This window comes from Salminus brasiliensis, chromosome 1 (genome assembly GCF_030463535.1).
Source record: "Salminus brasiliensis chromosome 1, fSalBra1.hap2, whole genome shotgun sequence".
Lineage (NCBI taxonomy): Eukaryota > Metazoa > Chordata > Actinopteri > Characiformes > Bryconidae > Salminus > Salminus brasiliensis.
The window spans coordinates 30027912-30051669 of NC_132878.1; the positions used below are offsets into that span (position 1 = coordinate 30027912).

At 40.2% G+C, this 23758-nt stretch overlaps 2 protein-coding genes and 2 pseudogenes across 2 annotated transcripts; all 4 read right to left on the reverse strand.

Moving 5' to 3' along the window:
• Window positions 1-7931: 7931 nt before the first annotated feature.
• On the reverse strand, window positions 7932-8914 carry LOC140574722 (trace amine-associated receptor 13c-like; annotated as a pseudogene).
• A 1618-nt stretch (window positions 8915-10532) lies between these two features.
• LOC140559731 (trace amine-associated receptor 1-like) lies at window positions 10533-14776 on the reverse strand (annotated as a pseudogene).
• An 825-nt stretch (window positions 14777-15601) lies between these two features.
• Window positions 15602-16588, reverse strand: LOC140574729 (trace amine-associated receptor 4-like). The gene has a single exon (XM_072694664.1). It carries the CDS (start codon window positions 16586-16588, stop codon window positions 15602-15604), a length of 987 nt encoding a protein of 328 aa, XP_072550765.1.
• A 3478-nt stretch (window positions 16589-20066) lies between these two features.
• LOC140574737 (trace amine-associated receptor 13c-like) lies at window positions 20067-21041 on the reverse strand. The gene has a single exon (XM_072694675.1). It carries the CDS (start codon window positions 21039-21041, stop codon window positions 20067-20069), a length of 975 nt encoding a protein of 324 aa, XP_072550776.1.
• Between the last annotated feature and the right edge of the window lie 2717 nt (window positions 21042-23758).

Consider the following 23758-nt stretch of genomic DNA (forward strand, 5'->3'; position numbering starts at 1 on the left):
GAATTCAGCAGTTGAAGTGTACTGAAAGAAATTATTAAAATCACAGAATCCCTCCTGCTGTACTCTATTAAGTACAGCGAGCAAGTTCAGGATAGTCCATCTACTTGAACAAAATTGATGGTGAAGAGCTGCTGACATAATGACATTTATATAGTTCAGAGGTGGTGCATGTTCATTTGTTTGGACTACAGCTTGTAGGTGGAGCTTTGAAAAGATCTAGCCAATTATTTGCTGAACAAACAGTTAGGGTTACATAATGTTACACCAGCTACCACACTGGACCAGAGGATTTTTTTTTCATTCTCACTAAAAAGTTTAACTGACTCTGTTTAGCCATGTTTTTGTTGCATGCGAGTTTAATCAGTGTGATAGAAAGCAAACAACTGTTTATTAAGCTAAATGTTAGTAGCAAGATCTTCATTTGACATTAATTTTCTTTACATAATATGAACCAGAATAAAATTATGTTTTATAACATTATACAATTCTAAAAGATGTAATTATAAAAATAATAGGTACAGTGTTTGTGTGTGACAGTGATGCTATATTACAATAAGGATGTAAATCATAGTATATTGGGTATCATTTACAATATGTTCAGTGAGCTTCATTATTTTAATAATTTTAAAGTGAAGAAGTACATATGTACCCATAACCATGTAACCATCTGTAAGGGGTAGCTCTAGGGCAAGGCCTCCGCCTGCCACGAGGGGGAGGCCCCGAGTCACACTAGCCAGTAATTAAGGCCAACTCACAACACCTGGGAAAAGGCTATATAAGCACACAGATCCATTTACCCCACTGCTGGATCTTTGACTCTGGTTGAGTGAATGTGTCAGCCATATTCCCGAGTTGAAGGCTGAGTGGGTGTCACTCTCCTTCGTGTGTTTCTCCCGTGTTTGTTTCCCTCTGTCAGAACCCCAAGTTTTCCCTTCAAGTTCCCTGTGTCTGTGTGTGTGTGTGTGTTTGTGTGCGCGTGTTAGTACACCTACACCTGTTTAGTAGAGGAAGGCAGGAATGTCTGCCTTCCCTGTGACTTCAGTTCTCTTGTTTCTTTTGGGAGATCCTTTTGTCTTTGGTTTTAATTTTCCTCAAGCTTTTCGAGGTAGCCAGCATTCTCCCCTGGCATCCTTTGTTAGTTTTCTCACCTTCCCCCCCGCATTAGACACGTGATTTGCTTTGTTTACATCCATTATAAAACCCACTCATTTTTAAGTTTCGTTCATTGGCCACTTTTATAACTGCTGGAAGCTGGCCCTGCCACTGGTCCCCTTGAGGGAGCCCATGCCCATAGCAGCTATAGACGATCGGCCACTGGAGCCTTGGGTGGTGTCCCACCAAACCCACCCTCTTATGCTGCGAGTCGGTCCTCACACCAAGCAGATAGTGTTTTTAATTATCAGCGCTCCTGACTTGTGGTTGGATCTGGGTTTCCCCTGGCTTCAGCAGCATAACTCAGTTATGGTCTGTCTTGGTCTGTCTTGGCAAGGGGGTCAGCTTGTCAGTCCTCCTGCCTCAAGGCCCCTAGGGCTACTGTGGGTACCAACACCATTCCTGAATGTTTTGACTCCTCGCAAGTACAAAAAGAGTACTGGGACATTCGGGAGATGTTTAGCAGGACCACTACCCATTGCTCCTCATAACCTCAGCCTTTGAGGCACTGCAGCAGGCCTCCATCTTCAATAAGCTGGACCTGCACAGTGCCTACAACTTGGTCAGGGTCAAAGAGGGTGATGAGTGGAAGACAGCGTTCATCACCCCAGGTACATGTGGACAGGTACATGTTCATCTATTTAGATGATATTCTTATCTATAGTAGGTCCGTCACCCACGTCCGCCGGGTTCTCCAGTTGCTCCTGGAGAACCACCTGTTCGTGAAATTGGAGAAATCCATTTCCATGCGCAGACAATCTCCTTTCTGGGCTTTGTTGTGTCCCACAGCACCCTGTGCATGGACCCGGCCAAAATCAAGGGCGTTGAAAACTGGCCGCATCCAACCTCTTTGCGCCTAGTCCAACCCTTCCTGGGTTTCGCCAATTACTTCCAGCGGTTTGTGAGGAATTTTGGCTCCGTGGCAGCCCCTTTGACCGCCTTGATGAGAAAAACATCAGGGAGGTTCGTCTGGTCCACAGAAGCCCAGGAGGCATTCGACACGCTAAGGCACCTGTTGACCACGGCCCCGGTTCTCCAATTGCCTGACCCAGAACTTCCGCTCCTTGTAGAGGTGGATGCCTCTGAGGTAGGCGTGGGTGCTGTCCTCTCCCAGCGGTCTGGCCCTGGCCAGAAGCTGCACCCCTGTGCCTACTTCTCCCACCACCTCACCCCTGCGGAACGGAACTACGATGTGGGTGACCTTGAACTACTGGCAGTAAAGCTGGAGCTAGAGGAGTGGAGACACTGGCTTAAGGGAGCAAAACATCCCTTTCTGGTCTGAACAGACCACAAGAACTTGGCCTACATCCAGCCGGCCAAGCGTCTTAATCCGCACCAGGCCAGGTGGGGATTGTTCTTTACTCTGTTTGATTTCATATTGTCATTCCGACCAGGTTTAAAGAATGCCAAGCCTGATTCTCTATCTCGCCAGTGAAAACCCCCTCCTCTATCGAACACACCCACAACCATAGTCCCCAACACCCATATCGTGGCCATCCAATGGGGATTGGGGAACGCAGTCAAGCGCGCTCAGCTTATTGAGGCTTTATGTACCCGGGCCTGTAAGGAATGGGTGCTTCAGTGGCGCCATGTGTTCTCCCAGGCAGCCCACTGGTCTACTACTTCCGTTGGCCGTTCCCTCATGTCCTTGGTCCCACCTTTCCTTGACTTTATCACGGGGTTGCGTTGCCCCCGGTCACGTGGCAAAACTGTGATTCTAGTCATTGTGATATGCTCATGCCCGCAAGTCTCTCCTGTCTGCGGCAACGGGTTTGGCTCCTCGTTACATTGGGCCGTTCAAGAGCCTTCAGTGGGTCAATCCTGTTGCCTACCACCTTGCCCATCCCCCTTCGTTGCGCATTACCCCACCTTCCATATGTCCCGCCTCAAGCCAGTCTTGTGTCCTGTGGGTCCCACCAATGCACCGTGCCCGCGTACAGTTGGTGGGGTGGTGTCCCACCAAACCCACCCTCTCACGCTGCGAGTCAGTCCTTACACTGAGCAGATGGTGTTTTTCATAATCAGCACTCCTGACTTGCGGTTGGATCTGGGTTTCCTTTGGCTCCAGTGGCATAACCCCCATGTGGACTGGCTATCCTGGTCTGTCTTGGCATGGAGACCAGTCTGTTGGTCCTCCTGCCTCAAGGCCCCTAGGGTTTCTGTGGGTACTGACACTATTCCTGAAGGTCTTGACTCCTCATGGGTAGCAAAAGAGTACTGAGACCTTCAGGAGGTGTTTAGTAAATGGCAGGCCCAATTGCTACCCCCCACAGACCCTCTGACATCGCCATTGACCTCCTCCCAGGCACTACCCACCCTAGGGCTAGACTGTTTTCTTTGTCAGCACCAGAAAGTTCATCCAGCCATCCACTTCCCCAGCTGGGGCCGGCTTCTTCTTTGTGGGGAAAAAGGATAAGGGGTTGATACCCTGTACTGACTACAGAGGCCACAATAAAAAAACTGTTGTGGTTCGTCTTTCTCCGGAGGAGAACTTCGTTTATTTTTCGTCTTTCAGTTGTAACAATGAAACATTTTATTCCAATCAAAAGTACAGTGTGGAGAGAGTCTGCCAATTCTGGATGCCCCTTTTCTCTCTTTCTCCGACATAGGAATGCCTTGACTTTTTATACCCCATTACACGTCAGATGCTGTTGGACTGTTCCAATATGCAGGATGTTTGCATTTCATCCATAAGGAACACTCATTAGCCCCCACCTTTACATACGTGGTCCACATACTACAGACACATCTGGACCACCTTAACATCTCAGTTACATACACCCAAAAGTATGTTCCACCTAAACAACATCTTATGTTCGTTCAGTTCATGTACAGGTTCTCACATTTGGTCAGGAAACGGAGCCCACTCTCCTTTCCAAATCTACCCCATGGGCCTCACCATATCATTCCTCAACTCCATACCATTCCTTCAGGCCTATGAACATCTGCATAGCCAATAAATACACCACATAACCATCAAGGACGGAGTTACCCCTCATGACCTTTGAGGCACTGCAGCAGGCCTCCATCTTCACCAAGCTGGACCTGCGCAGTGCCTTCAACTTGGTAAGGGTCAAATAGGGTGATCAGTGGAAGACAGCGTTCATCACCTCGTCTTGGCTCTATGAGAAATTTTGGCTCCGTGGCAGCCCCTTTGCCCACTTTGACAAGGAAGACATCAGGGAGGTTCATCTGGTCCATGGAAGCCCAGGAAGCCTTCGACACCCTAAGGTACCTGTTTACCACAGCCCCAGTTCTCCAGTTGCCTGACCCGGAACTTCCATTCATTGTGGAGGTGGACACCTCTGAGGTAGATGTGGGTGCAGTCCTCTCCAAACGGTTTGGCCCCAGCCAGAGGCTGCACCCCTGTGCCTACTTCTCTCACCACCTCACCCCTGCTGAATGGAATTACAAAGTGGGTGACTGTGAATTACTGGTGGCTACAGGAGTGGAAACACTTACTTGAGGGAACAAAACATTCCTTTCTGGCCTGGTTGTACCATAAGAATTTGTCCTACATCCAGCAAGCCAAACATCTTAATCCGCGTCAGGCCAGGTGGGGATTGTTCCTCTCTTGGTTTGATTTTGTATTGTTGTTCCAACTGGGCTCGAAGAACAGCAAGCCTGATGCTCTCTCTCGCCAGTGGGCCTCCTCTATCGAACACGGCCACAACCATAGTCCCCGGACCCCGATTGTGGTGCCTATTCAATGGCGACTAGAGGATGCGGTCAAACGGTGCTCACCTCACTGAACCTGATCTAGGTGGTACCCCTGGATTGACTTTACATACCCGGGCCTGTAAGGGAATGGGTGCTTCAGTGGGGCCGTGTGTCCTCCCAGGCTGCACACCCAGGCACTACACACACACTCAAGATTCTGCAACAGTGATTCTGGTGACCCCGCATGGAGGGAGAAGTGTGTGTCTTTTATTTTTAGTTTTCATTTTCCTCAGGGTTTCGAGGTGGCTTTGTTTGTTTTCTTACCTTTTCACGTTAGACATGGTATTTGTTTCCTTTCTACCCGTTTTCAAACCCACTTCTCCGAAGTAGCCGCGCAGGATCTCATACTGCTCATGAACTAGGTTGGCATGGCCTGTGAGATCCTCACTCACCAGGGAACACCCATTACGTCTCATCTTATGGCTGATCACTGTAAACACCTCCAGATCCAACACCTCAGACATCAGTGTATCATCCTCAAACAAAGTGCCTTGTGGAGCACTTTAATCAAACCCAAAAGCACATACTAAGTAAGCTAGTGCTCCCTGGGATGGGGACTTGCTCTTCCCTCACATCTACCAGGCTGAGGGTATGCATCATCCATAGGATATGCTGCCCTCTGGCAGCCAGGATGCAGGAAATAGAATGGTAGTTACAAATATAATTGTGGTTCAATGCATGCTGGATTACTGATAGAGTGTTCTATCTCTCAGATGACCCAGAAGTACCGCAAGAATTTTCTAAGACCACATCCTTTGAGGGTGAACAGTGTCAAGTGTGACTTTGTTGTGACTTTTGTTGATGTAAAATACTTAATCCATACAAACACAGCATAAATAGCCCTATCCAGGTGTAGCAAGTCAATGAGTGGAATACAGTCATCATTTTATTGGGCTATTAAAAATACCAAGGTATGCCCACATCTGTTATGTGGCACAAAACAATCAAATCAAAAGAATGACTTCTAATTCAGACAAAATCACCAGGATAGAAAATGTTCCAATGCTGCTCTGGGGACATTAGTGTGTATACAGAAGCCATTGTGGGTTTCATTGGGAAACTGGTGGATGATGTGGTCCCAAAAATCCACTGTCAGGGCATTTCCCAACCAGAAGCAATGGATTGATAAAACCATCTGCGACACTCTAAACACTTGCACTGCTTCCTCAGGCGCATGAGCTGAACAACTTCTATGCACGCTTCAAGGCTCCAGCGATGCTAACAGGGCTAGAAATGCTAATGGTGCGGCCAGTGGCCGAGAGAGCAAACACATATGAGAACAGCCCATGTTCATTGTTAGGTAGAGAGACATGGAAAACGTTCAAGAGAGTGAATACCAGAAAGGCATCAGACAATAGAGCCCTCAAAGCCTGTGCCTGGTACTTGAAAACATCTTTAATATCTCCCTTGCTTTGGACATTCCAACATGCTTAAAACAGTCCATCATAGTCTCTGTACCAAAGAATCCCCAGCCAGCCAGCCTAAATGACTATTGTTGACAAACAGTACTGAGTGCTATGTCTGCATTGTTTGGTCCTGTATGTCTACTGTCTGTTGTCTTGTATTGTTATTGCATTGTCTTGTATGTTTGCACTTTACGTATTTATACTGTATTGTTTCTGTTCCATGTTGTACCATGACCTTGGAGGAATGTAATTTCACTCCACCGTGTGACTGAGACTGATTTACATACAATCTGCATAAAGGTATTATTGCTTAAACAAAGTCTGTATTGGTTAAGGTTTTGGTCACCAGTTAGCACCGGTTTTGAGGAAGAGGTGAGAAACTTCACCAAATGGTGTAAAGATAACTTCTTGGTTGTTAATGCAAATAAAACAAAAGAAATAGTTATAGATTTTAGACACCATAAAAGTGAGATGTCTATTAGCATTATTAATGACACACCATTTGAGAGACAGTCATTATAAATACCTAGATATTGAAATTGATGACCAACTTAAAATTGAGATATGCACTACGTCTAAGGTTAAAAAATTACAGCAGCGGATCTTTTTATGCAAGCTTAACTTTTTTTAGGTGGACTGTATTATTTTAGAATTGTTTTATGAAACAGTCCTATAGAGCATATTGTCCTAGTCTGCATATTTGGGAATATGCACAAACAAGACCACAAGAAATTGCAGTGTCTGGTAAATACAGCGAGCAATATTATTGGATGCAGTCAGACGTCGGTCACTCAGCTTTGGTCAAATCTTATTGTGAACAAAGCTGAGCAGATACTTAAGGTTCCTATCCATCCCTTATATAGCAGGTTTCAACTCAGCAACTTTGGCAACAGTAGGTTGCTGCAAAGGTCAGTTAAAATAAAAAGGTTTAGTGTTTCATTTGAACCATCTGCTAGTGGCAGTGGTGGCTCAGCGGTTAGAGCGCCGGGATATCGATAACAGGGTTGTGGGTTTGATTCCCGGGCTCGGCAAGCTGCCACTGTTGGGCCCTTTACCCTCTCTGCTCCCCGGGCGCTGGAGTTGGCTACCCACCGCTCTGGGTGTGTTTGTGTACTCACTGCCCCTAACACATGTTAGTGTGTGTTCACTACCAGATGGGTTAAATGCGGAGGACACATTTCGCTGTACAGTCCACACTGTACAGTGACAAATACGTGCACCTTTACCCTTTTTTTTTATCAGACTTTTTAATGAAAAACACAGGTCAAGATAAATAATTGTATTGTTCATTCTTGCAACACTGTTTTCTTCTATATTGTTTTATTTATCTTATTGTTTTTTGGAGAGGGGTACCTACTTATATGTCTATGTGTCTTAAATGTGCTGCACTTTAACCAAACAAATTTCCCATTTTTGGTATAATAAAGTATACTTCAACTTTTTTACTTTGACAAACACACAAGTGTGAACATTCCATATACATAATTTTTTTGTAATATATGTTATACTTGGAATTATATAACCATACTGACTTAAGAGCTAAAAATGTGTGCATGTATTGTCTATGCTATGTATTATAACCACATAACGATTTCACTACACACTCTAAGGTGTCACAATTGTGTTTTGTTTAGGCAGGAAAGAGGTAATCAACTAAAGAACATTCATCAGCGCAGAATCTGTTGAATATTTGAAGAGTTAAAGTTAGTTTAACACACCTTCTAAACCATGGGTAGAACAAAGCATAAATAACTGGATTGATGGCAGAATTAAGATAAACCAACATCAAGACTTTCTGAAAGGACCCTACTTCGATTTCTATTACATTTCCTAATACAGTATAAATAAAGTATGGAAATAAACAAACTAAAAACACAGACACCAAAATCCCGAGTACTTTAGCTGCTTTTCTCTCTGACTTCATCGAGACTGTTGTGTTTTTTGATGTTTGAGTGCTAATTTGAGCATTAAGCTCTCTGATAGCAGTGGCGTGCTTCCTCACAAGAACAAAAACTAGAGCATATAGTATGATTATAACAGAACAGGGGAAAACAAATGTTAACAGCAGATCAACCAGAGACCAAACCTCATCTAACACCAAAAAACAGTCAGCACATTATTAGATTTGCAAAGTGTCCATTGAAATACTGAAGTGCTACATTATATACCAGCAATATAAACCAGTTACATAAAACTACAATGCACATTGTGCTCACAGAGACTGTATCAGTGTAAAGGAATGGATTAGAGAGAGCATAATAACGATCAACTGAAATAAGTGCAACATTAAAAATAGATGTGGTTGTAAGAAAATAGGAGGCCAATATAGAACATTTACAGTAAAGTGTACTAAATATCCAACATGATTCAATCATCCAAGTCAATGATATAGGGATCACAAGGACTCCAACCAGAAAATCTGATATAGCTAGAGAGAGGATGAGTATGTTAGTTGGAGTGTGGAGCTGCTTGAAGTGACAGACAGAGATGATGATCAGCAGGTTTCCACACACTGTTAGCAGAACTACAGCAGCTGCAGATACATACAATAACACATACACAGAAATAGATACAGATCTTTCTGGACAGGAAGATCCACGGCATTGATCAGTGTGGTTAACCTCTGTATGATTCATTAATCCTGAAGTAAAAAATTCGATTTTTCCTGGCAGATAGTAGCAAATAAGACTCCATATACACGTTCACAGGTATTGTGTCCTGAGGCAACAAGTCTGCTATTTGTAGGGTTAGTTGCACACACTCCCCAGTTGACAGCTTGATGAGCTTAATGTATGATGTCATGAGTTGTTGGGGAGACAGTAAAATAACAAAATACAGCAAGCAGATGGAACCCCATTTTTTTGACGTAGAGAGATAAATTAAGTCTTAACATACTTAACATAATCTTAACATAAGGGACTATGACTGATATTTCATTGATACTAATGCCTTAACATTCATTAATTTAATAGCAAAGTGTAACTAAACAGAAGCAACATCCAATTTACTTGAATAAAGGTTATGATACTGAATGCCAATGTCACATTTTGAATGTAAGCAATCAGACTATCTTAGCATTATTAATTTGTATGAATAAGTTAACTGTTCTACTAACTAACCAAGCTGAGTTCATTTAACTCAATGTTTCAAGTTATCACATTGTTATGACAGTGCCATGAGCAGTTTGTAAGTTGGTCTTACTTTAGCCTTGTTCTGTGTGAAAGATTTACAGTGGCTGAGAAAGCCCAATTCTCTAGAAAATAAAAAAACACATCCATTAGAATGACCACACATACACTACATTTCCCCAAATCAGGCACTCCTATCCTTTACATACAGTGGTAATAAACACTTCTAATGGTGGTGCACAACATTTACCACATTTAGTGCAGCAGCATGTGGTATAGGGTGCAGTTTCAGAGTTCCCTTTTAGTGACTTTCGGAAATAACATTTCCATTGTGTTGTGACTGGATTTACAACACTTCAGAAGTTCTGCAGTGTCAATTTTGCCATTTTCTTAAATGGAGCTCGTGTGTGAACACAGTCATTGGGATGTGTTTCTGATTTTGTAAAACATAAACTTTCATCAAAATGAGAACACATGAGCTCCATTTAAGAAACACTTGCCAATTAGGTTAATGAAGTACAACCACCCAGACCCCTCTGCAGTGCTGTCTGGCATTTGAGCTGCAGCCATACCACTTTCCCTCTAAACATGTAAAAAAATGCATTTTCCTCACAGATAGGGGGATATTCTAGGCCACCTCACAGTGAGAGGGTCAACCCAGTGAGTGTTTAACAATCACTGGCCAGTGCAGGGGAGGAAGGAAGCTGCTTGTCTATTCCACCTCTGCTTTTACAGTTGAGAACGGTGGGTCCTCTTGGGCACTTTTGTCTACTTATCAGCAGGGTCTTACTAATGAAATCACAGACAGGCTTGCCACATATGACCTTGCTGAATATCTTAAAACTTAATATGAACTGTCTCTACAGGTGGACAATTGTTTCATGAGCAGCTTAAGGAGTGTGAGCTGGTTTCTGATTTTTATGCATGGAGTTGGGGTTGCGGACCATGCATATAGACTCTCATTCTAGGAACAAGAATCCTGTATGAGAGGGGAAACTGCCTGTGTTATGGGCAAGACATTTTTACACCATTTTACCTGAATGCAGTGATCCCTTTCAGGGAGTGGGAGCCTAAAGAGCTCCCCCATCACTGCCACCTCAGGATTGCTTACATAGGCAATGATTTCCTAGGCCTTAGGGAAACAGTCACACTCCATTAAAGCCTTCCAGGACAATTTTGTGCATTTTTCTATGGCAGAGGCCTTGTTCCTCCTGAGCACCTCCTCTCTGTGTCTGCCATCAATGGCAGAGCCCTTGCACTTGCCCGGTACCCTTATGTAAAGAAACATGTGGAGCAGACAGATGAATCTCTTCATCATCTACAATCCCAGGCTGCAACTGTTGTTTGGGATCCTCTGGGTCCATTGATGCACTATATTACCAAAAGTATTCGCTCGCCTGCCTTTGCATGCATATGATCTTGAGTGACATCCTATTCTTAATCCATAGGGTTTAATATAATGAAGAAGCAGTCTGCATGCCTAGGTGCTTGGCTTTATACTCCTGTGGCCATTAAATTGATTGGAACACCTGAATTCAATCATTTGCATGGGTGAATACTTTTGGCAATATAGTGTTTTTTTGGGGGTACTCAAAATGTGCCATTATGGGGAGTTAAGTGCCAGGGGAGCTGTCTCTAGAAAGCCTTCCTCACTCCAATATCTTTCAGCAACCCAGATCTCTCTCAAATTCTGCGTACCAGTTTGTGTCTCAGGAAAGCAGAGACACAAACACCCTACAATAAATCTGCAACTTGTCAGCTGAAGCATCTACATTTAGAAGCCAATGATGCCTCCAATCCAAACATGTCAAATGGTAAGGGTAAAATCCACCATGACTACAACTGTAGTGGGAAGGAACATTTCTTCAAAAACCTTTTAACAAGCCCAGCAACTACTTGACACATTGCATAAATATTTAAACAGTTAACCTATTCCTGTCATTCATTAAAAAGTTCCTCTTTTTTGGACAAAGGTCATTCTATGAAAATTAGAGATATGGTTTTAGACATGTACAAGATTGTACTGCATTGTACGACCATTGGCATTTCCCAGACAATGGTACTAATCAACATTTAGCAAAGTGAGAATGACACTTGTGAGGGAAGGCACACACCAATGATCACTTTGAAGGAACTACAGAGTTCAGTAACTGAGACTAAAGGTGCACCAGTCATTGTATCAATATATCTGCTTAGAACTGGACTGTATGGGAGGGTGGATAGAAAAATTGCAAGAACTGATGGAAAAACACTTTATAGCATGCAAGAAAGCATCTTAGCTAAACTGTAGGATGAGATTTTGTGGTCAAATTGAGAATTTTAGATAAAAATCTAAATGTCATTTGCCACGAACACTGCCCAAACCCAAAAAATACTGTAATAGTCTATGGCAATTAAGCAACAATTGGTTGCTATTAACAGGCCCAAAGTGTGCAAAGAAAACATTCCCTATACTGCTCCACCACCTGTTGGTTGGTTGCCAACAGGTTGTGTCCATTGAAACAAGCTGTTGGCACCAAATTCTGACCCTACCAGTTTTGTGTATTAGCAGAAACTAAGATTCATCATACATTTTTAGATGTCCAGTTTTGGTCAGCCTGTGCCTGCCTGCACTCTCAGCTTTCTGTTCTTGGCTGATGGGAAATATATATTTTGTTGTTGTAGCCCAAATTACCCGAATGAACAGCTGAATCCTCAAAATTAAGTTTAAGAAGAGACTGGCAGCTGAATTGGAGGATACATACAATGTAGTCCAAAAGTCTGGAAGCACAATTAAAATTTGTAAAATGAGGTTACCTGATGCAAAAATGGCTTACAGTGTCAAAGCAACTTGGATTGTGCAGCTCATAGATGGTATAGGGACTTTGGCAACATATAGTGGCATGCAAACATTTGGCACCCTTGGTTAAAAAACCTTCAGAAAGAAGGTTTTAAAAAGAAGTGGCGAAGCAGTACACTGTTCCACTGTGGTGTGCAAATATTACCTTAATAGAACATGCATAAGAAAAAACCCTGCATGCTGCATCCTTATAATTTTTTTTTACATTACATATTTTCAATATTTTCATCTACACTGATGCTTTTTAGTCCTGTGAACATTTTGGTTGTTCTTTTATATAAATATAATTTCTGTTTTCAAGGTAACATGTCCTCACTTATTTTCTATAATATAATAATAATATCATAGCCATTATTATTATTATTATTATTATTATTATTATTATTATTAATAATAATAATAATAATAATAATAATAATAATAAAATAAGAACAAGAGGAAGAAGAACTGAAAGACAAAAAAATGAAAGACATTTTGTAAAACAGAAAAACAGAAAAGTAACTAACTGCAATAAAATTTAAAAATATATTAAAAACAATTATATGACATTTAACTCCAGGGACTAAATGTTTAACTTGGTCAGTATTTAATTGCACTACTGAAAATGTTTTTTAGTGCTAAGTTGAACAAACTAAAGTTGATAGTTTAGCCTCAGTCAAACAGCTGGTTTACTATACAGTAATTTATGGCTTGCACAGCAAATTACTAAGTTAATTACTCATTAAGAGATAATATCCATCTGGGGCTTAAGTAAAGTGCTGTAATAACTTCAAGACCATTATAAGTACTCAAACAACATTCATCAGTGCAGAATCTGTTTTGAATATTTGAAGAGTGAAAATTAGTTTAACACTCTTCCTAAACCATGGGTAAAACAAAGCATAAATAACTTGAGATAAAGCAGGACCGTGACATTTAGAAATGATTCAAATTCTATTTTAACAACATTTCCTAAGAACGTGTAAACAAAATATGGAAATAAACATGCTATAAACACGAATATTAAAATAGTAACAGCCTTTGCTGCTTTTCTTTCTAATTTTGAGTTGGTCATTGTCTGTGATATCTGGGTCCTTGTTTGAGCATTAAGTTCACATGTTTTCTGGCAATAAAAAACACTAGTGTATACAGAACAATTATAATGGTAAAGGGTAAGACAAATGTGAACAGAAGATCAACTAGAGACCACATCTCATCTAACAATAAAATACAATCTCCAGGACACATTATTATATTTACAAAGGGTATATTTAAGTACAGGAGTGCTAAAATGTATAATAGCAATACAAACCAGTTACATGTAACTACAGTGCACATTGCACTCACAGAGACTGCTTTAGTGTAGAGAAATGGGTTAGACAGAGCAAAATACCGATCAGCAGCAATCAGAGCGATGTTGTAAATAGATGTGCTTGTAAGAAAGTAGGAAACAAAGAGAAAGCATATGCAATACACCCTCCTAAAAATCCAACATGATTCAATCATCCAAATTAATAACACTGGCATCACTAAAGCTCCGATTAGAAAGTCTGACATGGCCAGAGAGAGAATGAGCATGTTAGTTGGAGTGTGGAGCTGCTTGAAGTGACAAACAGCGATGATAATCAGCAGGTTTCCACACACTGTTAGCAGAATTACAGCAGCTGCACATATATACAATAACACATACACTGCAGTAGAAATGGATCTCTCTGAACAGGTATAAGGAAGACTGGTTAAGCCCAGAAATATTCATGGTTCCAGCATTTAAAGTCCACTATAATACATATTTTGCAACACTATAATGACAGTATTCAGCTTCAAGACTAAAGGTTCAGCAGCTGCCAGCTCAGAGCTTTATATGGTTTTGAAAATGTTCACACCCCCTAGATACAGCATAAGGTGTAAAACTTGCTATGTCTGTTGAGCTATCTGATCCAATCACATTTTCCTTTCATTATTATACAACTTTTGTTTATTCATATTTAGTTTAGTTTTTGCCCTTGTCTGCTGTGAATGTCTGTGGCATATCACCATTTTCTAACAGGGACAAACTAGGGCAGTTGTTCAGGTCAGAAATCATGCCAGGACTCTGGACACACACATTACACTGCCCACTCAATTAATTACTAGCTCACATACAAAGTTCCAGATTTTTTGATGCAAACACTTAACACTCCAGGGCTTATTACGCGCTAGGCCTAATAATTCAGTAACTACAAGTACTTCTGTAGAAACTGGTGGGACTATTCTTTAGGAACAGAACTGTGTAATAAAACATTCGCTCCCCCGGAGGCCGATTGGTCATTTATGGGGTTAATTGTGTAAATAATCCTTTGTTCATATAATACTTGACATATTTGGATACATAAAGTAATAGCTCTGTAATAACCCAAATTTTAACAGGCTGAAAACACAAGTTACTATTCTGTCTCCATATGTTTACATATCGTATATGCAAGTAACTAACAGTACAGTGATTTTCATTGCTTTACCTTAATGAACAGATAAGATAAACATGATTAACTTAAACTATACTATCGGACATTCATTACGTTGTTAAGATAAGAGACCACTTACTCTTACTTGTAGCACTCTTGCTGAAAAAATCTTTAATTTTTGAACTCCTGCTGGTTCTTTAAAGTAAGTCTACAGAGAGTCGAAGGTGGTTTGAACTGTGTTTGGCCTGTTTTGATGTCTTTGATCTAATATTGAGTACACGCACAGCAGCTTGTTTAGAAGTGGAGACCTACCTTCTCAGGAGTCTCAGTCTGCTTGTTTGTTGCTCTGGAGTTCACATTAAACATTTTCACACATGCTTTAAAAAAAAAATATCAGCAATCGCACCAGAGTTAGTTTAAACCTGACCACACCCTTAGAAATTAAGCATACCAGTTGGGAATCTACTAAACAAGTGATGTCATTATTAACTGGCAGCATATTTGAACTAAATTGCATGGTTGTATTGTTTATGAACACACATAGTTTGGACTGGGTCAGAAGGATGGTCTCTAGTCTAAAAGAGCACATAGTGTGTTGCTAAATCCTTACTTTATTTCAAACAGGGATAACCAAGAGTCTTTTGATGGTCACAACATACTGTTCAGTAAATCAAGATCTCTATACATGGTGCAGACTGGGATTTATCAGAAACTGTTACAAAGAGTGAACACACAATGTATCTGTTATTAACTTAGCCTTTGATTGCATAGGATTTGCAACAAAGAAGTAAACATTGCCATTTCATTTGAGATTATTTTAATTTGCCCAATGGCTAAAATAAAGCAAGGATAATTGTCACTGTCCAGAATTTGTCACTATATTTGTCCACTCATTCAGAGCCAAAACTCAGCTGAGACTCTGAGACCTGTAATTATTCACAGAACATTCATCAGTGCAGAATCTGTTTTGAATATTTGAAGAGTGGAAATTAGTTTAACACACTTTCTAAACCATGGGTAAAACAAAGCATAAATAACTGGATTAATAGCAGAATTGAGATAAAGCAGAATAAATACATTTTGAAATGATTCAAATTCTATTTTAACAACATTTCCTAACAATGTGTAAACAAAATATGGAAATAAACATGCTATAAACACAAATATTAAAATGGTAACAGCTTTTGCTGCTTTTCTTTCTAATTTTGAGTCGGTCATTGTCTGTAAAGTCTGGGTCCTAGTTTGAGCATTAAGTTCTCTGATTGCGGTCGCATGTTTTCTGGCAATAAAAAACACTAGTGTATACAGAACAATTATAATGGTAAAGGGTAAGACAAATGTGAACAGAAGATCAACTAGAGACCAGATCTCATCTAACAATAAAAAGCAGTCTCCAGGGCACATTATTATATTTACAAAGGGTATATTAAAGTATAGCAGTGCTAAAATGTATAATAGCAATACAAACCAGTTACATATAACTATAGTGCACATTGCACTCACAGAGACTGCTTTAGTGTAGAGAAATGGGTTAGACAGAGCAAAATATCGATCAGCAGCAATCAGAGCGATGTTGTAAATAGATGTGCTTGTAAAAAAGTAGGAAGTCAAGAGAAAGCATATGCAATAAACCCTCCTAAAAATCCAACATGATTCAATCATCCAAATTAATAACACTGGCATCACTAAAGCTCCGATTAGAAAGTCTGACATGGCCAGAGAGAGAATGAGCATGTTAGTTGGAGTGTGGAGCTGCTTGAAGTGACAAACAGAGATGATAATCAGCAGGTTTCCACACACTGTTAGCAGAACTACAGCAGCTGCACATATATACAATAACACATACACTGCAGTAGAAATGGATCTCTCTGGACAGGTATAAGGAAGACAGCCATCTGTTTGGTTAAGCCCAGTAATATTCATGGTTCTAGCATTTAAAGTGCACTATAGAATTCAGAATTTCTTTTGCAACACTATAATGACAGTATTCACCTTCATGACTAAAGGAAGTATGGTTGAGCAGCTGCCAGCTCAGAGATTTATATGGTTTTGAAACTGTTCACGCCCCCTAGATACAGCACAGAGTGTGATACTTGCTATGTGTGTTGAGCTATAGTGTAGCTGATCCAATCACATTTTTCTATACATAACCATGCAGCCTTTGTTTATGCAAATTTGGTGTTGGTTTTGCCCTTTGTAGTCTGCTAAAAAAGAACAATGGTTCTGTCCTCAGTCAGTTGTTCATTGTTATGAATATTATGTTGTATAATAACTGTAAGGTAAGTCTTGTCAACAAAATATTGTACAAACAATATGTGTTTTACCAGGGTCAGAAAGGATATGATTTTAAATGTATCTCTCATTACTTGCTACACATTTAACCAATTCCAATGACATCCTTTGTACAAGTAATGCTCTCAGATTACTTTCCATTACTTTTGGATTGCCAAACATTTTTAAAGTCAGGTTCTAAAATCTGGTAACTGCTAAAATTGCTTCATGCAATTTACCTCAAATAATGGCTTCTAATAAAACATTTTAGGCTTGAATTAAATTAAAGTGCTTTAAGATCCTAAGTTTTGAGGATTCTTGAACAGAAATGCTTAGAAATCTTACTGTCTGCAGCACCACATGCCATCTATCTAGTGCAAAGAGCAGGTTAATGTGAAAATTATTGTTTTCTTTTCCTATAAACAGTCATACAAAATATTATGTTCATACATTTTAAATGATTTTGCTGCAGTAAAAGTAACAAATGGTTAACAGATGATCAGGCATTTCGGTCAGACTGGATAATAAGATAATGAATACCATGGATGAGCCGGGTTACATTTTCCCAGGCAACAACCCATTTGCCCCTTACGGCAGATTTGACCCTCTGCAGGGAAAAATTGTAAATTATTGCTGCTGTGGCTGTAAATACAAGTAGACCATAATTGCTAAAATTAGACCCAATGAAATGGCTATGTAGTCCAAACTTTTATTACTTGCCTCAGTAGGAGGCAGCCCAGAGCCATAAAACAAAAACAAAACAAGCAAACAAATAGATAAATAAAAACGTATGCAAAGCAATGCCCTCTGGCCTCTTTGTGTTTTACTTTTGATCAGTATGGCTCATAGGTAATTAAAATCTGTAACACAATCAGAACTCTATTAACTCTAATTATTAGAATATTTCAAAAGATCAGGCAGGAAATAATGTACAATGCAAAAATGTCCAACTTCTGACAAGTATGTTTATAAACTCATTACTTGTTAAAGGCTCCTTTACCAAAAATTGCTCCTACCAAGTCCTCCTGAAAAAAAAGGAAACTGATATATCCATAAAGCTTGGCAGCACATGAAAGCATGAAGTACAATCTCCTGGTAGAAGGCTGTTTAGACTTTACACTTGATAAACACAGTGGCACCTCAAACCATTACAGACTGCGGAAACTTCAACCTGGACTGAGGCATGTTGGATTCTGTGCTTCTTCACTTTTTCTCTGGACTCTAGGACCTTGATTTTTGAATGAAATGCATAATTTACTTTCATCTGAAAAGAGGACTTTGAGCCCCTAAGCAACAGTCTGTTAATATGTTTGATCGTGGTGTCTCTTGGTGCATAGACATCAACCTCAGTCCAAGTTCTTGACTTGACTTTTTCTTTTGGCATAATATAGTGGGACAGGATCCAAGGGCAATCGCCCACAAATGGACTTGCATCAGCAGTGAGCAGACAGCAGGGGGCAGCTCAACACATACAAATAGCCCATAATTGCTAAAATTAGACCAAATTAAATGGCTATATAGTCCAAACTTTTATTACTTGCCTCAGTAGGACTCAGACAAGAGGCAGCCCAGAGCCATAAAACAAAAACAAAACAAACAAACAAATAGATAAATAAAAACATATGCAAAGCAATGCCCTCTTTTTTGGCAATTACTTCTTTGTGTTTTACTTTTGATCAGTATAGCTTATAGGTAATAAAAAATCTGTAATGCAATCAGAAATCTAGTAACTCTAATTATTAGAATATTTCAAAAGATCAGAGGGTCAGCTCAACACATAGGGGAGAGAAAAGAAAGGAGAAAATTTAGAAGTGTTTGAATAGAGTGATGTATGACCTGTAAAGGAAGTGGATAAAAGAGAATGCAGTACTGGTCATGAACCTGTGAACATAGAGCAGTACAGTCCAAACGTGATTGTATTCATACAAGCTCCATCAGCACGGGTAATAGTACAATGCATTAATATATTATCCAAAAGCTTGAGATAAAAGGTAGGTTTTTAATCTAGATTGACAATTTATACAGTAGCTGTGAGTATGTGTGAGTCCTGACATGATTCCTGGCCTGAAAAACTGTCCTAGTTCAGTGCTGTGCGTGTGTGCATATTGTGTGCATATTTGCCCCTTACCAGTTTCTTTTATTTTTGTATATTTGTCGCACGGAAACATTTCAGATCATCCACTTATTTTAACATAAGTAACAACACATGTTGTTTTTTCTTTGTTACATCAATGTCTGTGACCTGCTAAGCAGAATGTGTTTCATGTCATACTGTAATGTCATAATATCCATTTTCATTAGCTACTTTCTGAGTACATTATAACATTTGGTTATTACAACACTTTTTTATTACATTGTAACACACATATGTCCTATTGCACACATATGTCCTCATTTTGACATTTGATCAATTTCATAAACTAAAACTAAACCTGGAAGTGCTTGGTTGTGGATATACACTGTTTACTACCTAGGGACTGTGTAGCACCACTGCTTTTCTGCAGCTTTTGGTGCTGCACTGGTTCCCTGTTATTTGTTATAAGAGAACTGAAAGCAAGAGTAAGAGTTTTTAACATAAAACTATCAAATGCATGAAATATTCACCCATTGAGACCATGCTTATGACACTGGGAACATTCTAATGAGAAAAAAACAAATAACATCTGAGAAATAATTTAGGTATCAGGAAATAGTTGAGTTGTATTCTGTTGATCCTCTCAGCATAAAACATAACATAAAAAAAGAAGACCTTCCCATGGCCTTCAGAAGATCCAGATGATGTAGAACATTCCAAATTATCCAGAAGGGAGTATGTGTTAAGGTAACAGCGAAAACATGGAACACAATTAAAATGCTTCTTTGTACTAAAATATTGTAGATTCTTATTAAATCTATAAAATGTTTTATGGAGTCAAATGACAACGCACAAAACAAGATTACTGCACATTTTAAGTTTTATATTTCATAGATAAATGTGATAACTTTTTAAACAACAAGCAGGGGTAGCTGATAGAAATATATATGCTGATATAAAATATCTAATGTCCAGATCACTTTGAGAGTTCAAGGAACAGAAGGCTGCTTATTACTTATTGAGATAGGCGTCAAACCTATGTACATATTTTATTTGTCAAAGAAAATTCATCAGTGCAGAATCTGTTTTGAATATTTGAAGAGTTAAAGTTAGTTTAACACACCTTCTAAACCATGGGTAAAACAAAGCATAAATAGCTGGATTAATGGCAGAATTAAGACAAACCAACATCAAGACATTCTGAAAGGACCCTACTTTGACCTCTATTACATTTCCTAATACAGTATAAATAAAGTATGGAAATAAACAAGCTAAAAACACAAACACCAAGATGCCAAGACTTTTTGCAGCTTTTCTCTCAGACTTCATTGAGTCTGACATATTCTTTGTTGTCCGAGTCCTAGTTACTGCATTAAGCTCTCTGATAGCAGTGGCATGCTTCCTTACAATAACAAACACTCGAGTATACAAAATGATTATAACAGAACAGGGGAAAGCAAATGTTAACAGGAGATCAACAAGAGACCAAACCTCGTCCAACACAAAAAAGTCTTCAGGACACACTGTAGTGCCTCCAAAGTGTCCATTAAAGTACTGTAGTGTTACATTGTAAAACAACAATACAAACCAGTTACATAAAACTACAATACGCATTGAGCTCAGAGTGGCCTTTTTAGTGTAGAGAAATGGGTTAGAGAGAGCAAAATACCGATCAACTGCAATAAGAGCAACACTATATATAGATATGTTTGTTAGATAATAAGAAATTAGTATATAACACAAACAATAAAAGGCATTTAACATCCAGCATGCTTCAATCATCCATATTAGTGCAGTCGGCATTACAAGGACTCCAACCAGTAAGTCTGACACAGCCAGAGAGAGGATGAGCATGTTAGTTGGAGTGTGGAGCTGCTTAAAGTGACAAACAGAGATGATGATCAGCAGGTTTCCACACAGTGTTACCAGAACTACAGCAGCTGCACACATATACAATAACACATATACAGCAGAAACAGATCTCTTGGGACAGGTAAACCTGAGACCTTGACCAGTTTGATTAACCTCCATAAGATTTGTGAATCTAGCATTAAATCTGGACTAAAAAACAGATCCAGCCTTCACCAGTTTAAGGTTAAAGGTACTGCAGCATGATCTATTAGATCTGCCATTTATATTGTGTCTGAACAGCTCACACCCCCTAATTTAAATGACACCTTGATGCATGATGTCATGACTTGTTCCCTGCGTACAAAGCAGAAACAGAACATTTTGAGGTACATTTACTCTTTCTTTTGGATGTAAAATAATAATGGGCATTTTGAATAATGTAAAACAAAAAACAAGCATGGCACCATATTTTTAATGAAACTATTGGCCCTCTCATCATTAGAAAGTTCAATTCTTTGCTATGCCAGGATTCTAGGTGAGCAGCAACACATTTCACCTTTGCATAGTTGGTAGCATTGTGTGTGATTGAGGGAAAAACAGCTATACTAAAATGATGTGAAGAACGCTGACCTTAAACAAAGAATAATAAACTTTTCAGTGCACCGCAGGTTATACCTGTGGCCATTTTAACACATTATCAAAAGAATAATGCTTCATGTCTGACAATGATGTGACAAACTAATGCAGAGATTCATTCAGGTTTCGAAAGAGATTCATGCAGTCATGTGATTTGTTACATGTAAAAAAGTGATCAAATAGTAAATATGAGTCCAAAACTTCCTTGTTGCCAATGGATAATCTGTTGAATATGGGAATATATCTTATCCTTAAATATTAGAGCTAGACAAGGTCATTTGCCAGAATCCTGTTCTTTGACTCCAGCTCAGCTCAGTCCTTCTGGAATTATAAAAAAAAGGGCTTTCACAGCACTGTGTTTGCCTCCACCTACAAGTGGATCATTAACTTCCTTAAAGAGAGGCAGCAGCATTCTTATGACAAATTCCTATGAAGTACTTGCACAATCATAACACTCCCTGGGAATCCATGGATTTACCACTGCAAACAAAATGACTTCTAAAGCTTTCACATGACATTGCAGTAAGTGGTCTCATCTGAGATGGTGAGACATCTGTATGAGCCATTTATGTTTTTCTTATTTGTCTGTGTTTTGCTTATGTTTATTTTGACCACTTACGACTTGAGGGTGCTGCAGAATTTAAAGGTGACGCAAAGATTCTAGCCAGAGGTGGGTTGGTGTGTAAGTCAACAGTACTTTGACCATATCTGGTCCGAACCCTAGAGGAGTGTGTTTGTTATTGGTATGGATTGGTATATCTAAAATGGACTTTGGTTCTGAACCCCCCCGCTAATCAGAACGAGTTGCCGCTGTCACCAACTCACCTTCTCTTCATGTAGTGGCGTTGTTTGTTTTGTCACTACAGTATCTATATTGCCAAAAGTGTTCACTTACCCATCCAAACCATTTAATTGGTGTTCCAATAGGTATCCACGGCTGACCAGCTGCATCCAAGCCTTGCATCACCAAGCGCGATGCAAAGCAATGCAGTGGTGTAAAGCATGCCACTGGACTCTAGAGCAGTTGCGGCCTCAGTTCTCTGGAGTGACGAATCATGCTTTTCCATCTGGCAATCTAATGGACGAGTCTGGGTTTGGCGGTTGCCAGGAAAATGGTACTTGTCTGACTGCACTGTGCCAAGTGTAAAGTTTGGTGGAGGGGGGATTATGTTGTGGGGTTGTTTTTCAGGAGTTGGGTTCAGCCCCTTAGTTCCTGTGAAAGGAACTCTTAATGCTTCAGCATACCAAGAGATTTTGGTCAATTTCATGCTCCCAACTTTGCGGATGGCCCCTACTGTTCCAACATGACTGCGCACTAGTGAAGACATGGATAAGCCAGTTTGGTGTAGAAGAACTTGACTGGCCTGCACAATCCTGACCTCAACCCGATAGAACTCCTTTGGGATGAATTAGAGTGGAGACTGCGAGCCAGGCCTTCTCGTCCAACATCAGTGTCTGAACTCACAAATGCGCTTCTGGAAGAATGGTCAAAAATTCACTCCTTAACACACTTCTAAACCTTGTGGAAAGTTTTCTTAGAAGAGTTGAAGCTGTTATAGCTGCAAAGGGAGAACACTTTTGGCAATATAGTGTACTTACAGAACAGTGTAGAACAGCTTGGCCTTTGTAGGACAACCTTACCATGCTCAAAACAGTGGAGGTGACAGTGGACTTTAGGCCTTGGGGTCGGTCATGTGCCACGGCGCACAGGACTTCCTGAGACGAAATGTCTTTCTGTCTCAGTTATTTTTGGACTTATAGTTTGAAAGGACTTTTACGTTGACGTTTAGGTTTGATTCATGCTTCACGGTTTTGTTCATGTCTTGTGTTTCGCTTCACGTTTTGTGTGTACCACAGTGTAACTCAGGCGGTGCTCAGTGTTTCATCTGGTGTACCATAGTCCAGAGTGCATCCATTGGGTTCGCTGATAGCCTTTAAGACTAGAGCTAACCTCCTTAGCTTAGGAGAACCGGGTTAGCTACCGTACCGCTCTGACTCTCTACGTAACAGAGTCTACTCATCGTCAGGTTTAGGAAAGGCTAGTTTATGTGACAGAACTCTTAGCTTCAAGCTCGAAGCTTCCTCACGGTCGTTTGCTCAAGTACAGGCTCGAAGTATCCCCTGTACTCAGGGGAGCTAGCCCTAACGGTGGCTCGTTTCTGTCGTTCGGGTTCAGTAGTGGTTTTCTCAGCTCTGGAGTCACGTAAGTTCATAAGCGCCTGACTAGCACGGTCTTTCTGTTTTCTCCGTTTCACCCAGGC